This window comes from Lissotriton vulgaris, chromosome 6 (genome assembly GCF_964263255.1).
Source record: "Lissotriton vulgaris chromosome 6, aLisVul1.2, whole genome shotgun sequence".
Lineage (NCBI taxonomy): Eukaryota > Metazoa > Chordata > Amphibia > Caudata > Salamandridae > Lissotriton > Lissotriton vulgaris.
The window spans coordinates 1,407,781,840-1,407,800,190 of NC_141694.1; the positions used below are offsets into that span (position 1 = coordinate 1,407,781,840).

Sequence of the window (18,351 nt, forward strand, 5' to 3'; positions counted from 1 at the left end):
GCCGTTCATTCCCCCACATGTGTCTGATGTGTCACGTTTTCTATTCATAAGGGAGCAGCGCTGGATCTTCAAACTTAAGACGGATGTCCAGGGTCTTAATGACAACATACCTTGGGTGTCTCTATGAATGAAGCTCAATTCTTTCTCCACACTGGGGTCCTAACTACTTCCGCTTAATTAGTGATGTGACGTACACCTGGTGACACTCATGTCTCTATTTACCACGACAATACACTTTGGGTGCCTCCTTGAATGAAGCTTAATTCCTTTTCAAAAACTGGGGCACTATCTACTTCCACTTTATTAGTGAGGTATACCATGTGACACTCATGTCTCCGTTATCTGAAGGAGTACCTTGTGGTGTCCTAACCTCAAAACTTTTTGTTGCATAGTGGATTAGCATGCACACCCACCTAAGCAAATCCATATAGATAGTCAGATTTAGGTAGATCTGACACTGGTTACCATCATATGAGGTGACTTCTTTTATAAATACCTGAATGCACTTCAACATTTTTTCCTTAGCAAAATTCCTTTATTTTACCCCATTAGTGTTAAAACACACATAATACATTACTCAAAAAACTGTGTTATTTTTCATTGTACAACATTCAACCCACACTGTAGTAGAGACCGTTTCTGTCTAAATTGAGCATGCGCTCTGCTGATATACGTTCTTTTTGGCAGTACAGTGAAGGCTTGGCGCGCATGCCTCGTTCTACTCCGGCCGACACCACAGGGCTAACCTCATGACCCGCCTCCTTGTTTACCATACATCACGCATGCGCGAGGCAGTGACACGCCCTTGCGTCCTGCGTTTGGATTGGCAAGTTTGTGGCCGCGCTTCTAGCTTGCAGGCGGTCTTGATGCAGACACGAGAACACCTATCATCGTGCGCTGCTTCTGACTTTACACACCACGCGTGCGCAGGGTACACACTTCCCCTCGCGTCATGTGCACTGATTTGTTATTTCGAGGCGGCGACTCGAGATGACACAGATGTAGACTATTAATTGACACAATTACCAATCAGAGCGCACATAAATACGAGGCTCCTCCTGTCCGCCGGCACCTCCCCTTCGGTTCAGGTTCACTCCTGGAGGTACCGACGGACAGGTAAGCACTTGTAGATTCCAGGCATCTCTTTTTGTGTATCTTTTTTGTGCATTGTAAGCTCCCATAACTGCTATAGCCTATGTCTGGCAGTTCACTCTGGCCAGGCAAGTTGACTATCAGTCTAGTTAGGTTAAACTCTAAGGAGATATTAGATACCAGCATGGGAATTATTGCCAGCAGTCTGAATGTAGACCCCAGGGATGTTTTTTCCTGTTTTTTCCTGTACTATTCCTTTTGTACCCTCATAAACCTTACATAATAAGAATGAATAAATGAATTGATAACTAGTATTCTAGTTGAGTGCAGCCCCCTGAGTGCAGCATTTCGCTTTTTTGAGACCTGTGGGCTGTTTTAGAACAACCAAGTTTGTACAGTTTTAACACAAAATACATATTTGAGATAGTGACACCTATCATGTCCTGAATGTGTCCTTCTCTATATGTCCAATAGAGCGGGGCCTCTTTATCCGAGCCGTTGCCGGGTGAGGTGAGGCCCACTTCCCACACAAGGCTGGGTAAGTGCAATTGAGATTTATTACCCTTTTTGTATACAGATTATCTGGTATTGACGTGATATCATGCACAAGATTTCTACTTGGCCGTTATAAAATTAACCGGCCCACTGAGTAAAAGAATGCCACAATGTCTGTTCACACACTTTGTTTATTACAAAAGATTTTTGCTTGTCACATTATTGTTCCTTTCTCCATGCTGTTTGCAGGAAAAGATTGCTGTTGACATGGTTATCCACGAGGATACGGTAGGGTGGTATGTCTAGCCACTGAGTTCTACTTACCTAACCATGCAATTTCAAAAATATTTTTCCTAATTATGATTTCACTCTCACAATAGTGGATGTTGCAGTAGCTGTTATTCCAGCCTGGCCCTGAAGAATGCCGGTAAAATATTACCTTTACGGCAGAAACATGTTGGCCTAGATTCTCAACACTTACTGTACAGTGATTTTTTTACACTGTCATCACTTTTTTTACTTGACGTCCAGGGAGATATCAATAAAGAAATTTTTCTACCCTGACCGTCATTTTAAATACACATTATTCCTTTGAGCACTGCACCCTATCAGTACCACTTTCAGTGAGGACACATCTTTTTTCAGCTTTGGATCTATTAGTACCAAGCACTAATACTCAGGCTTGGCAGTAGATAAACCTGCTGATAAAGTCCTAGATGACGATGCTTCGCCACATAGGTGGGCTGATAGGACTTCTTTACAACTGATGGTCCTTCACTGTTAGTTGTGATAGTGGTGTGTGATATTTTCTTGTGGCCGCTTCTTTTTCTTAACTGTGCAGACCCTCAAGTTCTTTTTGTTGTTGTAATATAGGAATGCAGGCTGCTTGTTCCTGCGCTAATTCAGCATACGTGCCCAAGCTGTCAGTTTCTCCTGCCTGTACAAGTAAAGAGAGTCCGTCTGCTCTGGTCGATTAGACCAATTAACCTTGCAGTGACTGTGCATGGCACTTGGGCTGCCTCTCTGAAGCCTGTGTGTGTTTGCTCTCTTTCCCCGCTGGGCAGTTTTTCCATTCTAGGGGATATTGATCTTTGAGCCCCATCACAAATGGTGTATTCCCCCTTACCTGCTGGGTGGACACCTTATAATTACCTCTACCCCTCAAAGCATCCTGGGGTTTTGATAACTACGAAGAAAAAGAGGAGGACATGTAATTTTCCCGGTCACAGATGAATACTGTTACTTGGTGGATGCCTCCACCATTAGAACGGTCTTGGAAACAGTGGCCCCTGTGAAGAAGAGATTAATGGACCTGGCACAATGATGCCTGCAACCCCTCGCACCGAGGGAGAAACTTTCTGGGCCCTCTGCCCCTAAACCTCCAGAGCAGGTCACTGACCCCCCTGTACCGAGAACTAGCGTAAACACCCCCACCCAGAGGGGATGGACCTGGCTACCTTTGACAGGTTGAAGCAGGTTTTCTTGGGGATCAGACTCCCTCCCCCGCCGGCGGAGACTGCGCTGGACCTACCGCCGCTGAGTGAATCATGCTTGGCTACCTCTCCTCAGCCCTCGGCGAGTCCCCTACGGGGTACGATGGCGAATCAGCCCATGACCGGTCCTGGAGTCCTTTTCCCTCTCTGCCCCTGGGGTCTTGCCAGGCGGCTTAGCACCCAGGGGATGACCAATCAGACCTCTTGGAGCTCTTACATCTCCGATCCTCAGAGTGGATCCCCTGTGAGAAGGTGGCAAAGTATGTGGCCAGATAGCTTTGTAAACCGCTGGACCAGGAGGGCAGTTCTTGCCTTAGTGTGGAGTGCTCCTGTCCTTCTCTGGAGGGTAAGGTAGCGGTCACTCCAAAGATCGACGTTCGGATGGCGACTTTCTGTACCAAATATATCAAGGACCCAAATCAGGGTATAGACCAGTCTTCGCGGGCCCTGCCAAGACAACCTGTTGGACATCACGGGCCCCTTGGTGAAAATCTTTGACATGATGGAAGATGTCAAGGCGTCAGGGGCACTAATTCCACCCGATGTTCTCTCTAGATGGGCGCAGATAGCAAGTATATTACTGGGCAACTCCAACTGCGCCATTTCTACGGAAAGGCGCAGATCGTTGCTCATTAGGCTAGGCCCCAAGTTTGGAGAGCTAGCCACATCAGAGGAAGGCCAGGTGGCTCAGACGCGCTCTTTGGAGACCATTTGTCAAGGAGCTTGGTAAATTTGTCTCTATCTTTAATTCCTGGACAAGTTGCTAGGCGACACTAAAGAACATTTTAAATGTGCAGGTTTTTAGCGGGGCCACCCGTGGTAGGGGGCGCTCAGCTAGTCGTTCCTCTCAGTCAGCCTCTGGCAGAGGCCAACAATCTCAAAGGGGACTGTTGCAGGACTCATCACGTTTTGGAGGATTCTACCCTACTAGGGGTCATCCCGGCACAGCGAAAGGTGCAATGGCACCTGAGGCAACGGAGCCTCCGAAACCCATGTAGAGTTCTTTACTTATATCATGCAGCTGCTTGGGGGCAGGTTGGCGCAATTCCTGGACAGCTGGAGGATCCTTACAGCAGCTGCTCAGGTGCTACAAATGGTGCACAGGTTTTACGTGGAGTTGTAAGGCTCCCCTTTTTAGGTGTCCCCGCCACCTCCACTCTGCTTTTCCGGCAGGGAGTCTGCTCTTGTCCAGCGAGGGGTGCAAGACCTCTTGGCAAAACAGGATATTTGTCGCTCCTCGCATCACCCAGAGGGATTTTAAGCAATCGGTTCTTGATACAAAAACAGTACGGGGCCAGCGGCCGGTGATAAATTTCCAGGAATTCAATGAGTGGTTAGTTTACTGCCACTTCAAGATGGAGGTTAAACATCTGCTCCATGACCTCCTTGGTCCTAATGAATGGATGGCCCGCCTGGATCTCAAGGACGCGTATCTTATAGCCCCCTATTTTTCCGCCGCACCGTCGGTTCCCTCAGTTCCAATGGCAGGGTCAAACCTTAGAGTTTACCTCTCTTCCGTTCGGCCTGTAATCAGCACCGTGATACTTTACCAAGGTCTCGCACCCGGTAGTCGAGCCACTGAGAGCTCAGGGCATCTGAATGATTGTATACCTGGACAACCTGCTGTTCATGAACCAATGTTCCTGGGCATTGTCTCATCAGTTGCCGTCCGCAGTGGAACTCTTTCAGTCTCTAGGATTCATAATCAAGCATAGTACAGTCTTGTACCAACACCGTTCAATCCCTTTCCTTGGCTTCGTGTTCAAATCTGTGGAAGTCACACAGAGGAAAATGGTGAAGATCCGTCAGGAAGTATGCCAGATTTTACAGAAACCTCAGACCTCCCACCGCAGTATTGCTGGAGTGGTCGGCCTCTTGTCAGCTTCGATTCAGGCCATCTTTTCAGGCTCCCTTCATTTTCTGGCCCTCTAGAGACTCAAGGCGTCTCATCTGCAATGGGGTCTAACGTACGCCCAGTAGGTACCTTTATCTGAGGAGGCAAAGGACAAGCTTTATTGCTGGCTTTCACACATGGAGGCATGGAACAGACAGGCCATAGTTGGCTCCCAACCAGATCTTGTAATCGAATCAGATGCCAGCGGTTCAGGCTGGGGACCCTGTTGTGGAAAGTTCACCACCGGTGGCGGCAGGTCTGTTGCGTAGCGTTCTCTTCACATCAACTATCTGGAGTTAATGGCGGGTTCCTTGGCGGTCCGGTCTTAGACCAGCGACAGAGCTCCGTCCTGTGTCCTACTGAAGATGGACAATGTGGCGATGGTCCACTACATCAATCACCTGGGAAGAATGCATTCTAAGGCCTTGTTGGACCTCAACAAGAACTTCTGGGAGTACTGCCTGGAACATCAGGTCTCAGTGATGGCAGAGCACCTACCTCCAGGGATCATCCAACCAGGTAGTGGATTGGCACTCACAACACCTGTGGAACTCGAATCTTTGGAGGTTGTTTCCCTTGATGTTCCAGTCACTGCGAGCTCTTTGGGGGTCCTTTCACAACCGACCTGTCGCTTTTCGTTTCTATCAACAGATTTCCCGGTACTTCGGTTGGAGACCGGATCCGGAAGCAGTGGCCACAGATGCCTTCCTCTAGGATTGGGAGATGGAGCAGGGTTATGATTTTCCCCCCTTTGCCACAATGAGGCTGACAATGCAGGTTCGAAGGCAGGAAGCGGAATTGGTGGAGATCACCCTGGTATGGAGATCGCAAGTATGGTTTCCAGTTCTGATGGAATTTTCCTGGGCTTCTTCAATCAGTCTACACCCATTGCCTCATCTCCTGAGCGATCCGGCCATCTATACTCACCCTGTAGTGATGAGCGACTCTCTCCTGCTCATAGCGTGGAGGAAAACCGGTCTCAATGGTAAGTCCTGGGCTTTCAAGAAGAGCTGCGGACCTCCTCTCTCGAGCTTGGGCAGACCGTACGGTTGAGTGGTACAGTTCAGCTTGGTCTTGCTGGATGAGTTGGTGTCTGCGACTGGGTCTGGATCCCGTTGGGGCAGGCATTGTCCACATCCTGAACTTCCTAGCCTCCCTGGCATCAGAGGGAATGGCATAGCGTACGGTCAATACCTTTCGGTCTGCGATCTCAGTTGGCAATGCAACCGTGGCGAACCTCCCGGTAGGAGAACATTCGCTGGTCAGGAAGTTGTTACATGGTATCCGGTTGTCTCTCTCTTGAGTTACGACCTCATGAGGAGAGGCGATTGCTTATTGCTTTGAGGAGGCCATTTAAGGCAGTCCCATCCCCGACCACAGCGCAATTGGTCTGATGGGTGCTGATAGTAGCGGGCATCAATACAAAGATTTTTGGAGTGCACTCAACTAGGAGCCCAATGGCATCAAAAGCCTTTGTACTAGGAGCTTCCTTAGAGGATACCTTGAATACAGCAGACAGGTTTTATTTTAAACCAGTACCCTCCATTGCAGCTCTAGTGGTAGATAAGCTTTGAACTAGCCTATTCCTTGCCGCCCTTTCCTGACATAGAATGTAAAATTTCCTAGCTTTCATGACAGAAAATTTCCCGGAGACTGGGATTGGCCCCTCCATAGCTGAATCATGACCCACTCTGAAAATCGGAGCTACGTCTAAGTGTAAGTAAAGGTTCTTCCTGGTTTCTCGTCTGTGATGAGGTTGAGATTGAGGTCCTATGTTGGCTTGCTGTTGACAGTTGCCGCGTTTCCAGTGTTTGATTGCTCCTTTTCAGTTCATAGGTTCAGAGACCGCGAAGCAGGAGTGATAATCTTCAGGAGTGATTCTTCCGCTCCGTTGCAGGAAGAAAGAGAGAATCCGACGAGGGTCAATACCAGTTAATGAGGCAGGAGTCTCTTGAATGGACAAACATTGTTTGATTGAACTTGAGGGTTTTTTCTTAGGTTTCATGGGCTATAAAGTCCTTTGTTGATTGTTATTTCTTTAAGATAGCTGCTGTTTGAATTAAAGAAGAAAGAAATGCCTTATCCTCACTTCCATGACCTTAACAGAATGGAAACTTTCCAATACAAAAGCAAATAAATGTTACATTCTGAAGTGTAATGGAAACAAAGATTTTATTAGGATCAAGACAAATCAAGACACTTCTTGGTGATCTGCAAATGATAAATATTTGTTAAGCTGTATTGTTTTATCAGTACAAATGCATGTTTGTGCAAATTTAGTGGCCATAGCAATGTAAAATGTGCCGTCTTTAAATGACAGTGTGCCACCACACCATGCTTTAGTAATATATTTGTGAAAGTGTGCTCCAAAATGCACCCTTGGCTATGTACTATTGTGAGAAGCTGGCTTTGTATATGGTGTACACTTATGTAAGTGAGCACCTTGCACCAATCCAGACAACCCTTATGGTGATTTTAGTGGTCTTAGACATCCTTAGAAAGCTCTCTAAGTGGTAGCTGTGGAGAGCAGCCTTCAGACTTAGTTTAGAAGGAGTGTAAAGCAGCTTGTTTTACCAGAACACACTCGTATAGGTATAGATTACGTGAAAAAGAACCAGGGAGTGTATTTATAAAAATATGTATTTATTATAAGACACTCACTAACACATACATATATGTCCAGCCGGAGATATGCACACAATAATTTTCAATAAAAACAGTTTAGTGGCACGAAATACACAGTGATCACCAGGAGATTAAACCATATACTAACATAGTGGTATGCAATCCACGACTCGAGTCAAGACTATGCAAGGAGGGCACCAAATGTGCCCTTCAAGCAGACTGAGTGGCGATGGCAAGCCCGCCCACCCTGTCCCAATACAATAAACCCTGTGTGGGAGGTAGTCACACCTCCCTGTGACAGGATACCTATGGTTTTGCCCTCCCCTGCTCGAGCTTGGCTCATCAGCAGGATGGCAGAATCTTGCCTCTGGTCGACAGTAGCCATGTTGTGCTGTCCAGGTCTAGAAGACTGGTACCGGGAGCACTGAGGACCTCCCAGAGGAGCTTTACAGTGCATGGAATCATTTCTCCCACACCATTTACAGTGTCGGGGTATGATTCCAACATGTTTGATACCAAACATGATAGGGTTTGTTACAGCCAGTTTAGAGATGGTCATTGCATAATGACACATGGCCACTCTATGTATCATAATGTCTGATGCACTTACAGCCATGGAAAAAGGACTCAGAAGGCTGTAGGGGTATCCTGCTCATGCAGGTGCACCCTTACACCTAGAACTGAGCACCCTGCCTTCAGGATTAAAATACCTGCTTTAGTGGGGACTTATAGGTTTTAAGTGCAGTGACCTTAGATATAGTTAGACCTATATCTTTCGTAAGTGGTGCTCGCACCAGATTGCACAGGCTGCAATGGCAGACCTGTATTTACTGTTTGAGTGGCCCCTCATCAATGGCATAATGCACGCTTTAGCCCATGGACTGATAAGGGTACACCAGTGTCCAATATGGGATGTACCAAAGTACTTACCATACCAATGTAGGGGAGAAAGCACAGAGACTGGTATCCTCCCTGTCAGACTAGTCAGAAACAGCATAACATCAGGCAAAAAGTGGGGGTAACCAAAAAAAACAGATGCTACTTTCCTACAACTACAACCTTACCACTTTCTGAATGGGCATGGTTCACCTGCTCCCCTTGTTCTTTGTGTGATGCTTGGATTTTTCACAATCTCAGTGATGTAACATTGATGGCAGCACCCCCATCTCTGAAAATTGTTTTAGAGTGGGGGGTGCCGCCATCAATGTTACATTTCTATGGGCCTCTTGGCCCATAGGAATGAATGGGATGGTATTCCTTGATTGCGAGTCTCAATTTGCGATTCGCAATTAAGGTATATTAAGGAATGGCAAATATTTTTGCGATTGCGTGTATTTAACAAGGACCCCCTGAAGATTCGGATACAATAGTTCCTAGGCCAGGGAAATAAACTGTATGACAAAAAACAACCTAGGCAACTCACATCTAGACATTCAATTGTATTAATGGACAAAAGGCTACAGTTACTTAGAAAAATATATGTCTTTTTATTTTAAATCATATAAAAACACAACATACGGAAAGTTTAAAACAAGGAGAACAATAAACATCAGTAAAATATTGTCTTATCTATTGGATTCAAGACAAACATATCTTTGTGACAGTCAATGACAACATATATGAAATCAATTAAAAAACTGGAAGTGGCAATTAATGTCTCTACGCGCGTTTCGGCGAACCAGCGCCTTCTTCTGGAGTAGCCACAAAAGCTCTAGAATATTTTTGCGATTCCTACCTACAATCAATTTAGCAAGTCCATAATAGTGATTCGGTAAAAATCGCTATTAAGGACTCGCTAAATTGAATTTACCTACATCTGGCCCTTTGGCGGCTCATGGTGGTGTGCTCATGGTATGGAAGGGTGAAGAGTATACAGGGTGCAAAGTTGAGGTCTTTGCCAATCGTAGAGAAGACGAGAAGACATACATAGTCTGACCCATAAGCAAACAGCTGCAGTAATACAGCTTAATCATCCAAAGTTCACTAGTGAGGTTTTTTGAGAAGTTCATGGGATAGATTTTTTATGGTGAGAAGCAGATACCATGAAGCTGTAGCTCTGGTGCAGACACCGAAGGATGGCCTCAGTTGAAAATTAATGACCACTCTAAGCTTTCCTTGGTCTGGGGATTGGAGTGACGATGTCGGGTGGGGAAGGGGAAGATGAGGCAGGTTAGTAGGGGACATAAATAAATAAATAAAACCAATTACATTGCGCACGCTGCATCGCCATTTGGCATTGCAGAGCAATGTAATTCGTTTTATTTATTTATTTATTTATTTATGTACTTACCTCTGTTCGGCCGTATGCCGGAGTTTACTACCCCCACCTGCCCCTCCCCTGCCCCGCAGCACTCCCTCCAGGAGCCGCTACTGCTTCACAGCTGACGGCTATCGGCCTATACTTCTCTTCATTTCCTACATGTTTAGGTCTGATCTATGGACTTGGCTGTCTCACCACCCTCATAAAATAAAATGAATAAAAACACAATCAAAAATATAGATCCATAGAGCTTCATCCGGTTATATTTTGCTGCTTCCCACCACAACATACAGCATGGTGTATTGAGTCATCCCATTTCAGCCGCTAGCTCTTGTGAGGGTGCTTAGACAAAATATCAGAGATAAATACCGTGTGGACAAAATATCATGTCACAAATATCAAGGACAAAAATATTGTGAAGTCAAGTATCCATAGGTAAGCAAAGTTTTACTATTTATAACTCCACATAACTGTACCATGACGATATATATATCTACAAAGTGCGAAGACGTCGAGTTAAGAATAGTAAATCCATAATTATCTGTTTGCACTTACCGTCTCATTATTTTGGTCCTTGATATTTTTGACATGATATTCTGTCCACACAATACCTCTGCTTCCGATATTCTGTCTGTGATCAACTGTGAGTGTTGACAATTTGCAAAAAAGTACACTGCATTGCTTATGCTGGTGAACTAATGATGCGCTACAGCTTCTGATTGTAGCAATTCTAAGTTAATTGTACATTTTCTTTGTGCCAAAAACAACCTTATTTTCCTGTCATGCATTAAAATGAAAACGCGTTTCTCTACCTGTTCTAAGTACACCATACTATAGCACCTATCCTGGTCTATAAAAAAAGTTATATGCAGAGGTTTTTTTTAATGTAAAATATTTTACTGAAAGCAAATGGTTGTTGTGTACAGGTGGTGGCTAAGGTTCTTTTTTCCTTGTTTTTTATTTTTGGGCTTTTACTTGCTACAAAATTAAGTTAAAACCACTTTGACAGACCTATTGGCTTTGCTGATGCTGGTTAAATATGCAATTTAGGCTGCAATGTGAGTTTGCGTATATTTTGAATATTATTTGGATTAACTTTTTATCTTAAACTAAAACGTGTTACATCTGTAGTTTATAATACTAGTTAGCCACCATTGAAAAATATATATATATATATATATATATATGTATTTGCATGTATGTATAACCTATTCTAGTATTGATAACTACAATTAAGCTCCTACGATGCAGAACTAATACAGTGAGCTGGGCTCATATCTATACACACATTCTTTGTAGTCTTTCCTAAACTGTATGTATGAGGCAACATATTAGCTCCTTTGGTTACTGTGACTGTCACATCTGACATGTTCTTCAAAGTACATGCTTGTAACTCATGGATACATCCTTGCACATTCTTGTATATGCAGTCAAGACGTTACTCTCTCAGGGGTAGCTCCTCCGCTCCTCCGCTATAGCGGAGGAGCGTTGCCCCACTCCTTTTAAGCAGGGCGAGAAAGAAGAAACATAAAATGATAATACCTAGGCTTGTTCTTGGAGCAGGGCAGGGGAGGAGTGATTTGCCCACTCCTAAGTGCGCAATGACTGTTTGGTCAGCCCTCTCGGGTCACCTAAACCAGTCATGCCCACTTTTCCCTTCTCCAAACAGGCTGCATTACGCCTACTTGGAGAACAATCCCAGGCCCCCATTCCCTGGTCGAGCATCCAACCAGGACGTTCAAAACCAATCACAACGCTGCAATGTAGAATTGTGATTGGTCAGGAATCCCTGGCTATACTCCCTGTGCCTGCGTGACGAGGAGTGCAGAGACGCGGGATCTAGCGTGGCAAGGTAAGTGCTTTTTATTATAATATTTTTTTTATAAATTGCACCCTCCCCTCACGCACTCCCTACCCCGCGTGCCCGCACATGCCTTACCACCCACGAACCATGCCGGCCGCCACTGTAGTCTCTCTGGATCAGCGTATATGCTTTACTTGTCACTAGTCACAATCTCTATTGCCTCTTATAAGCATAACATCTGGCCCATAGGCAGAAACACAGGGACATTATAAAGGTAGGCTACAAATCAAATGGGAAAAAATGGATTAATAACAATACATTAAAGGAGATAATACATGTTTAATTTCCATTCTTCAAAACATGAATCCCAGCTAGAAACAATTTCAAGGACTATTGCTGTTCTTTTCTAGATAGAAAGCGTGTGAAAATACTTGTTTTTACTTGTGTATGGTATGCTTCCATAATAAAATTGAATACTGTTTAAATTAAATTAATTTATGATACATACGTCCCATACAAGTCTTCTATGACAAATTTAAAAAGTGAGATGTTTAGTTTAGAACATTGTACCCTCTCTGGGTGGAATGTTCGAATAGACTTATAGCCCTTCTGGCTTGGGCATTACTGGTTGTTAAATGCATTCTCCCTCGCTATAGGCACTTACCTGAGGCTCCAGCCTGAAACTCGGGTTCAGGGCCTTTAACAACCAAATTTGCCCTCCACAGGGGCATATCGTGCTATCTCAACGCACAAAACTGTAAACCATTAAAGAATTAACTGAAGATTCTTCTACCTTTTGAAACACTTGGCTCCGGCGCTGGTGTTAGAATGTCATCAGGATGTGGTTTACAGAGCCCATGGAAGGGACCCAGATCGAAGCAGTCCTGTAACAAGTTCAGATTCACCTCAGTGCTCACGCTCATAAATCCGACAGCAATTCCATTGTCCTGTAAAAAACAAAATTACATTGAAACGTTAGGAAATGTATGTGCTTGGAAGCTGTTTACCAACAGCTCGCGGCTAATTCCGAGTGATCATTGGGTGAATGCTGAGATTGGCTTCCCCCATTAGAACACTTAGAACGTAGGCACTTCCGGTTATTCCCCGCCTGCACCCAAGTTATGCAATTCGGAAGTAGGACATTCAGCAATCTCTCTGCTTGTGGTGAGGTTGATAGGAGCTCTAATTCACAGGTTTCCTGACATTAAAATCCACATTCTAAGTGAAAAATAATTCATAGACACTTTTGGCCAAGCTTCGTATTACACTTCGAATATGATACTGTTAATTCCTTCCATACAGCGCCTCTCACGTTGTTGTGCAACTTTTTCATGTATTTTGAACAATGCTTGCTCCTCAGTCTGAAACTTTCAAAGTATGGCTACACTCCAAGTATTAGAGACAAGATGTTTCAGTTCTGTTGCTTTGTGACTATATAGCTATCTTTTTTTAATGATACAGTTTGGTTTTGGATATTAGAAGCAGCCACACTGGAAACGAGTTTATGATCCATGAAATTGCTAATCTATACAGTAGTGCTCCTTTTAAGGTATTCAAAACTAAATACGATAGATAGCGTTGCAACCATGACATCACATACTGTTTGCCAATGTCGGCCACCGCCAGATTGAAATGATTCTCAGCAGTCGATCCTACCTTATTCTTGTGGATTTAGAGTTTCACTGCCACTCATCGTGCTTTAAGCTCTAACGATTTACTCCTCTGTTGTTAAGTAATGTCAGATTTCTATGGTTCCCTTTCTTATATGCTTGATCAGAGACGTGCGCCCATCATTGGAACAGATCATTCTCTGTTAAACTTGCCTCCAGTCACAGGCAATTATGTTTTCATTAACTCATAGCTATAGCTGGTTAGAATGATGAATTATTTGGTTTTTTAAGTACATATGTGCTCAGGTTTCCATTGTTGTCAATCATTAAAATTCATTATGAATTATACCAGAATTACTGAGGACGAGTTGAAGCCCATAAGTCTCCTTTCCAAGCGAAACTGAAAAAAATAGGACCAGGGATAAAACAGTCAAAACAAAGACAGTAATTAACTTTCTCTAGAGACAGCCCCACACTTAAAAGCTATTGAAGATATATCTAGCATAGATGAATTAAGAGAAAAGTAGATACAAGAGAACCCGATAACTGAAGATGTGGGGGCGATTGTGGCTCAACACAAACATCGAGACATCTGTTGGGTAGGGTCACAAAGGCAGATGGGGGAATCTTCTGCATGATATGGGGAGGGAATTCAAAACACAGATGTCTGAACTGTTTTCCAAATTCAAATACAGATTGTTCGGATTACTGGAAGAGAACTAAAATGCATGAAAGTTCTTAGAAACTCAGAGGACAATAATTCTAGGAAGTCTGTTTGCTGAGCAGTTTGAAAGTGAGCAGCTGTCACATTTTAGCAGTTCGTACGAGAAAACATGCAATAGTCAAAAGAACACCCAATGCCCAGGGCACCCCTGAATGTTTAAAACGAAAAAACTAAATTATACATGGACCTGCCAAACTCTAAAAAAAACAACAACAAAAAAACAGGAGATAGCCCATTAAAAGAACAAATCCTGGAAAACAAATCTATTGCCATATTGTAAATAAGTGGTATGGCGATGACGTGGGCAAGCCAAGAAGCAACTACAAAGTAGGTGTCTAAAATGCATGCTCATATTTCTGGATAAATTGAAAGTGCTGGTAATAAGCACTGTGCTGTTTTTGTTTGGCTCAAGAGCATGGGGACTTGGAGGATGGAATGCAGCAGAGATAATTGGAACTCAAAATGAATAAAAAGTAACACATCAGCAGGATTACCTAAAGAGGGGGGGGGGGTGAACATTTGGGAGATCAAGAAAGATAGAGGGAGGATATAGTAATCGTGATACAAGGGGCTTGGGTACAAACCAAGAAACTGCCATAGGAAGTAATAACCTCCAGGCTAAATCGAAGAAAATATAAGAAGGGCCTGATGTAATGTATATAAGCCAGATGAGTTGGCGTTGCTAAAGCCAACAGAGAAGTGTAGGACTATTACATCTTACAGGAAAGATCCCCATAGTGCGCGGAAGGAAATATCTTCATCTTATATGTGGGTCACAGCTTATGAAAACAGTACAGTCAATACTCTGCGCATTTCATCTGTTCAAATTTAAATTGCCAACTGTTGCACTTATGTTAATCATTTAGGAGCCACAGTCAAAGTCCCAATACGACTCCATATTCCACAAGATACATAAAAATATCAATAAAGTCTTTTTATTACGTTCTTAGAAAAAGGTAAAAAAAAAAAAACAGGGGCAACTGGTAACACAAAGCCCTAAAAATTCAGCTGGGATTAATTCAAGCATTCTACTTCTAATTAATTTGTTTATAATCATTAGGAAATAGAACCTCGGTCTACATATAAACTAACCATCAACCCCCCCCCCCTAATTAATTAATTGTGTGCTTATATAGCGCAGGAATCACTCCCGAAGGGGTACCTCCGCGCTTCCGCGCTAAGTGCTCCATGCTAAACACAAATATATTACGAATACATAGAAAGACAGAGATACATTAAATATAAATTTTAAAAATCAAGTCCTTTGTTGTAAGGCTCAGACTTAAAGAATACAAAGAGAAGACCCCCTAAATTGTGTCATTACCCCTAGTGCATGGAAAGAAATGGGCCCACTGGCCACTGTTTGAACTCTAGCATTCATCAGTAATCAGGTTCTGTTTGTCTCTCATGCGCCTGGGCTGTGGTGCCACCTACCTGTAGCACCAATGAAAGCTACGCCCCAGTCTGCACATTTCAATTAATCAGTTTATCTACTATGAAATTCCTGAAAGTTTAGAGTCACAGAATGTTCAACATCACTAAGTCTTATGTCTGGGTCACAAAATTTCAACTGGCATATACTACTACCTATGTTTAGTGACCTACAGGAGCACTGCACAATATAAACCACCTAGGAAGAGTGACAACTGATGAAACTAGGCATTTCAAAGTAATTCCCAGCAAACCAATTGCTTTTTTACTTCCGTCAATATTAAGACGGGAAATACCAAACAACCTTTCACAGATCCTTCTGGACCAAAGAGGCTAGATGGGTCCCTGTGCATGTAATGGCTGTCCTCTTCCTTAGGCCATTGCTTGTAACTGGATCTGTTCAAATTAGATGGCAGTGTGGACTGCATCTTTTTTACAATCTATATGAAGTGTTTGGTTGATTTTATAGTTTCACATTTCTCTGTTTTGAAAGTACTTGAAGTTATACATAAACAAGATTTTTAAAGCCGCTATCAATGTCTGATGGATTACCTCCTATTTATTCAAGCATATGTTAGAAGAAATGGTGAACAACCCATTCCATATCAAAGTCAAAACGAAGTTGTATTCTAATTGTCATCTGACTTTGTGCAAGTGCTTCTTAGAAAGGCCAAAGCCACCTTTTTTGGACAACATAAGCATCAGTATTCATCTGAAGTAGTTGAAGATGATCAGTAATTTCTATATAATATTCTTTCCCAAATATATTTAAGCTCTGCCTTACTTAGTATATATGTTAGAGCTGATGCATATTGATTTCTAGTTCTTCACTCCATATTCCCCTCTACTTAGTGATTTCTATAAATGTTGCTGTCATTGAAGCTCAATGAAAACGCACATGTATATAAGGGATCCTTATATTCCATATGGGAACCTTGGTATATGCAATGAACAGGTACAATGTTCCCTTTGCATTACCTTTGAATTAACCACCATTTCTAACTACCAGTAATGACCCGTGCAAAGGGAAGATTATGGGCTATAAAAACCAACCAGATAACTGAGGAATAACGTAGCATTTGGCCAATATTTAAGATAAAGAAGAAATTCAAATTTCAAGCATGATTTCTTCATGAATGTCAAACACTGTGTATCTGACGGATTGAAAGGGGGTACAATGATTCGGAGGGCATATAGAATGGCTGTGCTCTTTACAAGAGAAAGGCTTCTGCTTTCCCTCAAAAACAAGTGATGAGCAATTAGAGAAACTAGTTTGTCACCCGGTAGAACAAAGCTCCAGAAAAATCGTTATTCACTTAACAATAAAAGATTTTCTTTTTGTTAATTTTTTATGTTAACAGCAGCTTATTCAAAGGAGTTTTAAGACATATTGTCAAAACCAACACCACCAAAAAACTCCCATCACAATCTCTTAGGGGTATCCTACATGCTGCAGCAAGTCTCATTCAGGGCATGAAGAAATATGATCACATCACCCCCATCCTGATAGAAATGCATTGGCTTTCATGGATGGCCAGCACCATCTTCAGAATCAGCTACATTTACAAAGCCATTAGGACCAGCACCCCCACTTATCTTGCAGTCAATCTTACCATCTCTAGTGGCTCTCAAAACACCCTCAGCCAGAAAACCATCCGCCTGCAAACTAAGAAATTCAAAAAAAGTAAAAAACAAGGCAACATGCCTTTTCCCATCTATGCACCTAGGATACGGAAAAACATTCCCATATCTATCAGGGCTGCCCCAACACTGCTCCAATTTAGGTTAACACTTGGAGACTCACTACATCACTATACATTAACCGGGCACAACTCAGCTTCCTCTCCTACTGCTTCTTGACTGTAAATTTAATTTTCACCTTGTGCAGTGATCTGCTGCCTTTTGGCTAGGTTTGCCCTATAGAAATACCATATACATACATAGTCCTGCTGTGGTAGGTTTATGATCTGATGTGCAAAATGAAAGGTGTTTTTTCGAACACTCACTACATTTACCTACTGTAATTCCATCGATGCTGTGTATGACTTTATATGCCAGTATGAGATACTTAATGTATATTGATAAAACATCTCAGAAGCTTAAGAGTTGAATCAGGTAGCACAACTGAATTTATTGTCTAATAGAAAAGGCACCAGCAGTTTTCCATCTCACAGCAAAAGGCTTTAGCCAGAATGCATCTGATAGCAAGTTCCTGAAGACTTCCATTTGGTCCGAAGGGGTGGCAACATTTCTAGCTTTCTTTGCTCAGAGAATCCCGCTGGATTTTCAGAATGTAGGCGACCCCTGATGAAACTGCCCTGGCAGAAATTGTAAGGTGTGATTACCCTATGTACTTTTCTCTAAATTGCTTGCATCTCATTCCAACATGTGCAGCAATAGGATGCACTGCACACATCAGATTGCACCGAGCCTATAATGAAGACCTGTGTTATGCAAAAATTGGGGTACTCACAATTTTTACGAAGGTTCTGTGTGTTTTCCCCGGTACATAACCTTTGTCACTGTCCATACTGTTTTGGTATTTTTTACGTCAGCATTATCCACAATAAGTGTGAGTGCTATATACGGCACAAATATAATAGTAGGCGTTTATAATGGCTCCAATACTACTTGATGCTTTTGTATTGAACATATGTATATATGCCTAACGTTCACATTCGTTTAGATTATATTGGGGCCTCCAACAACACTGAGCACGCAGTTTTCCATTGAGGGAGGGCGAGTTTCTTCTGTGTAAATAAAACCAAAATAAGAAATCCTAGTGACAAAAAGGTCAGAATCTTTTTCTTTGCTCTTTAAGTGGTGCCTACGCCTTGGATTACCACTACAAATTTCACAGATAGGATCCATTTAGGTTTATCTTTGATGCTGAGCTCTCCATCCACCAAAAGATGTTCTTTCC

General features: G+C 43.0%; 1 protein-coding gene across 3 annotated transcripts in view; it reads right to left on the minus strand.

Moving 5' to 3' along the window:
• CFAP61 (cilia and flagella associated protein 61) overlaps positions 1-18,351 on the minus strand; it is a 1,856,219-nt gene that overhangs the window by 1,573,535 nt on the left and 264,333 nt on the right. For all 3 annotated transcript variants that reach the window (XM_086927518.1, XM_086927517.1, XM_086927519.1), the window contains exon 7: positions 12,457-12,610. In XM_086927518.1, coding sequence (XP_086783644.1) covers positions 12,457-12,610 — 154 coding nt within the window. The remainder of the gene's footprint in view (positions 1-12,456; positions 12,611-18,351) is intronic.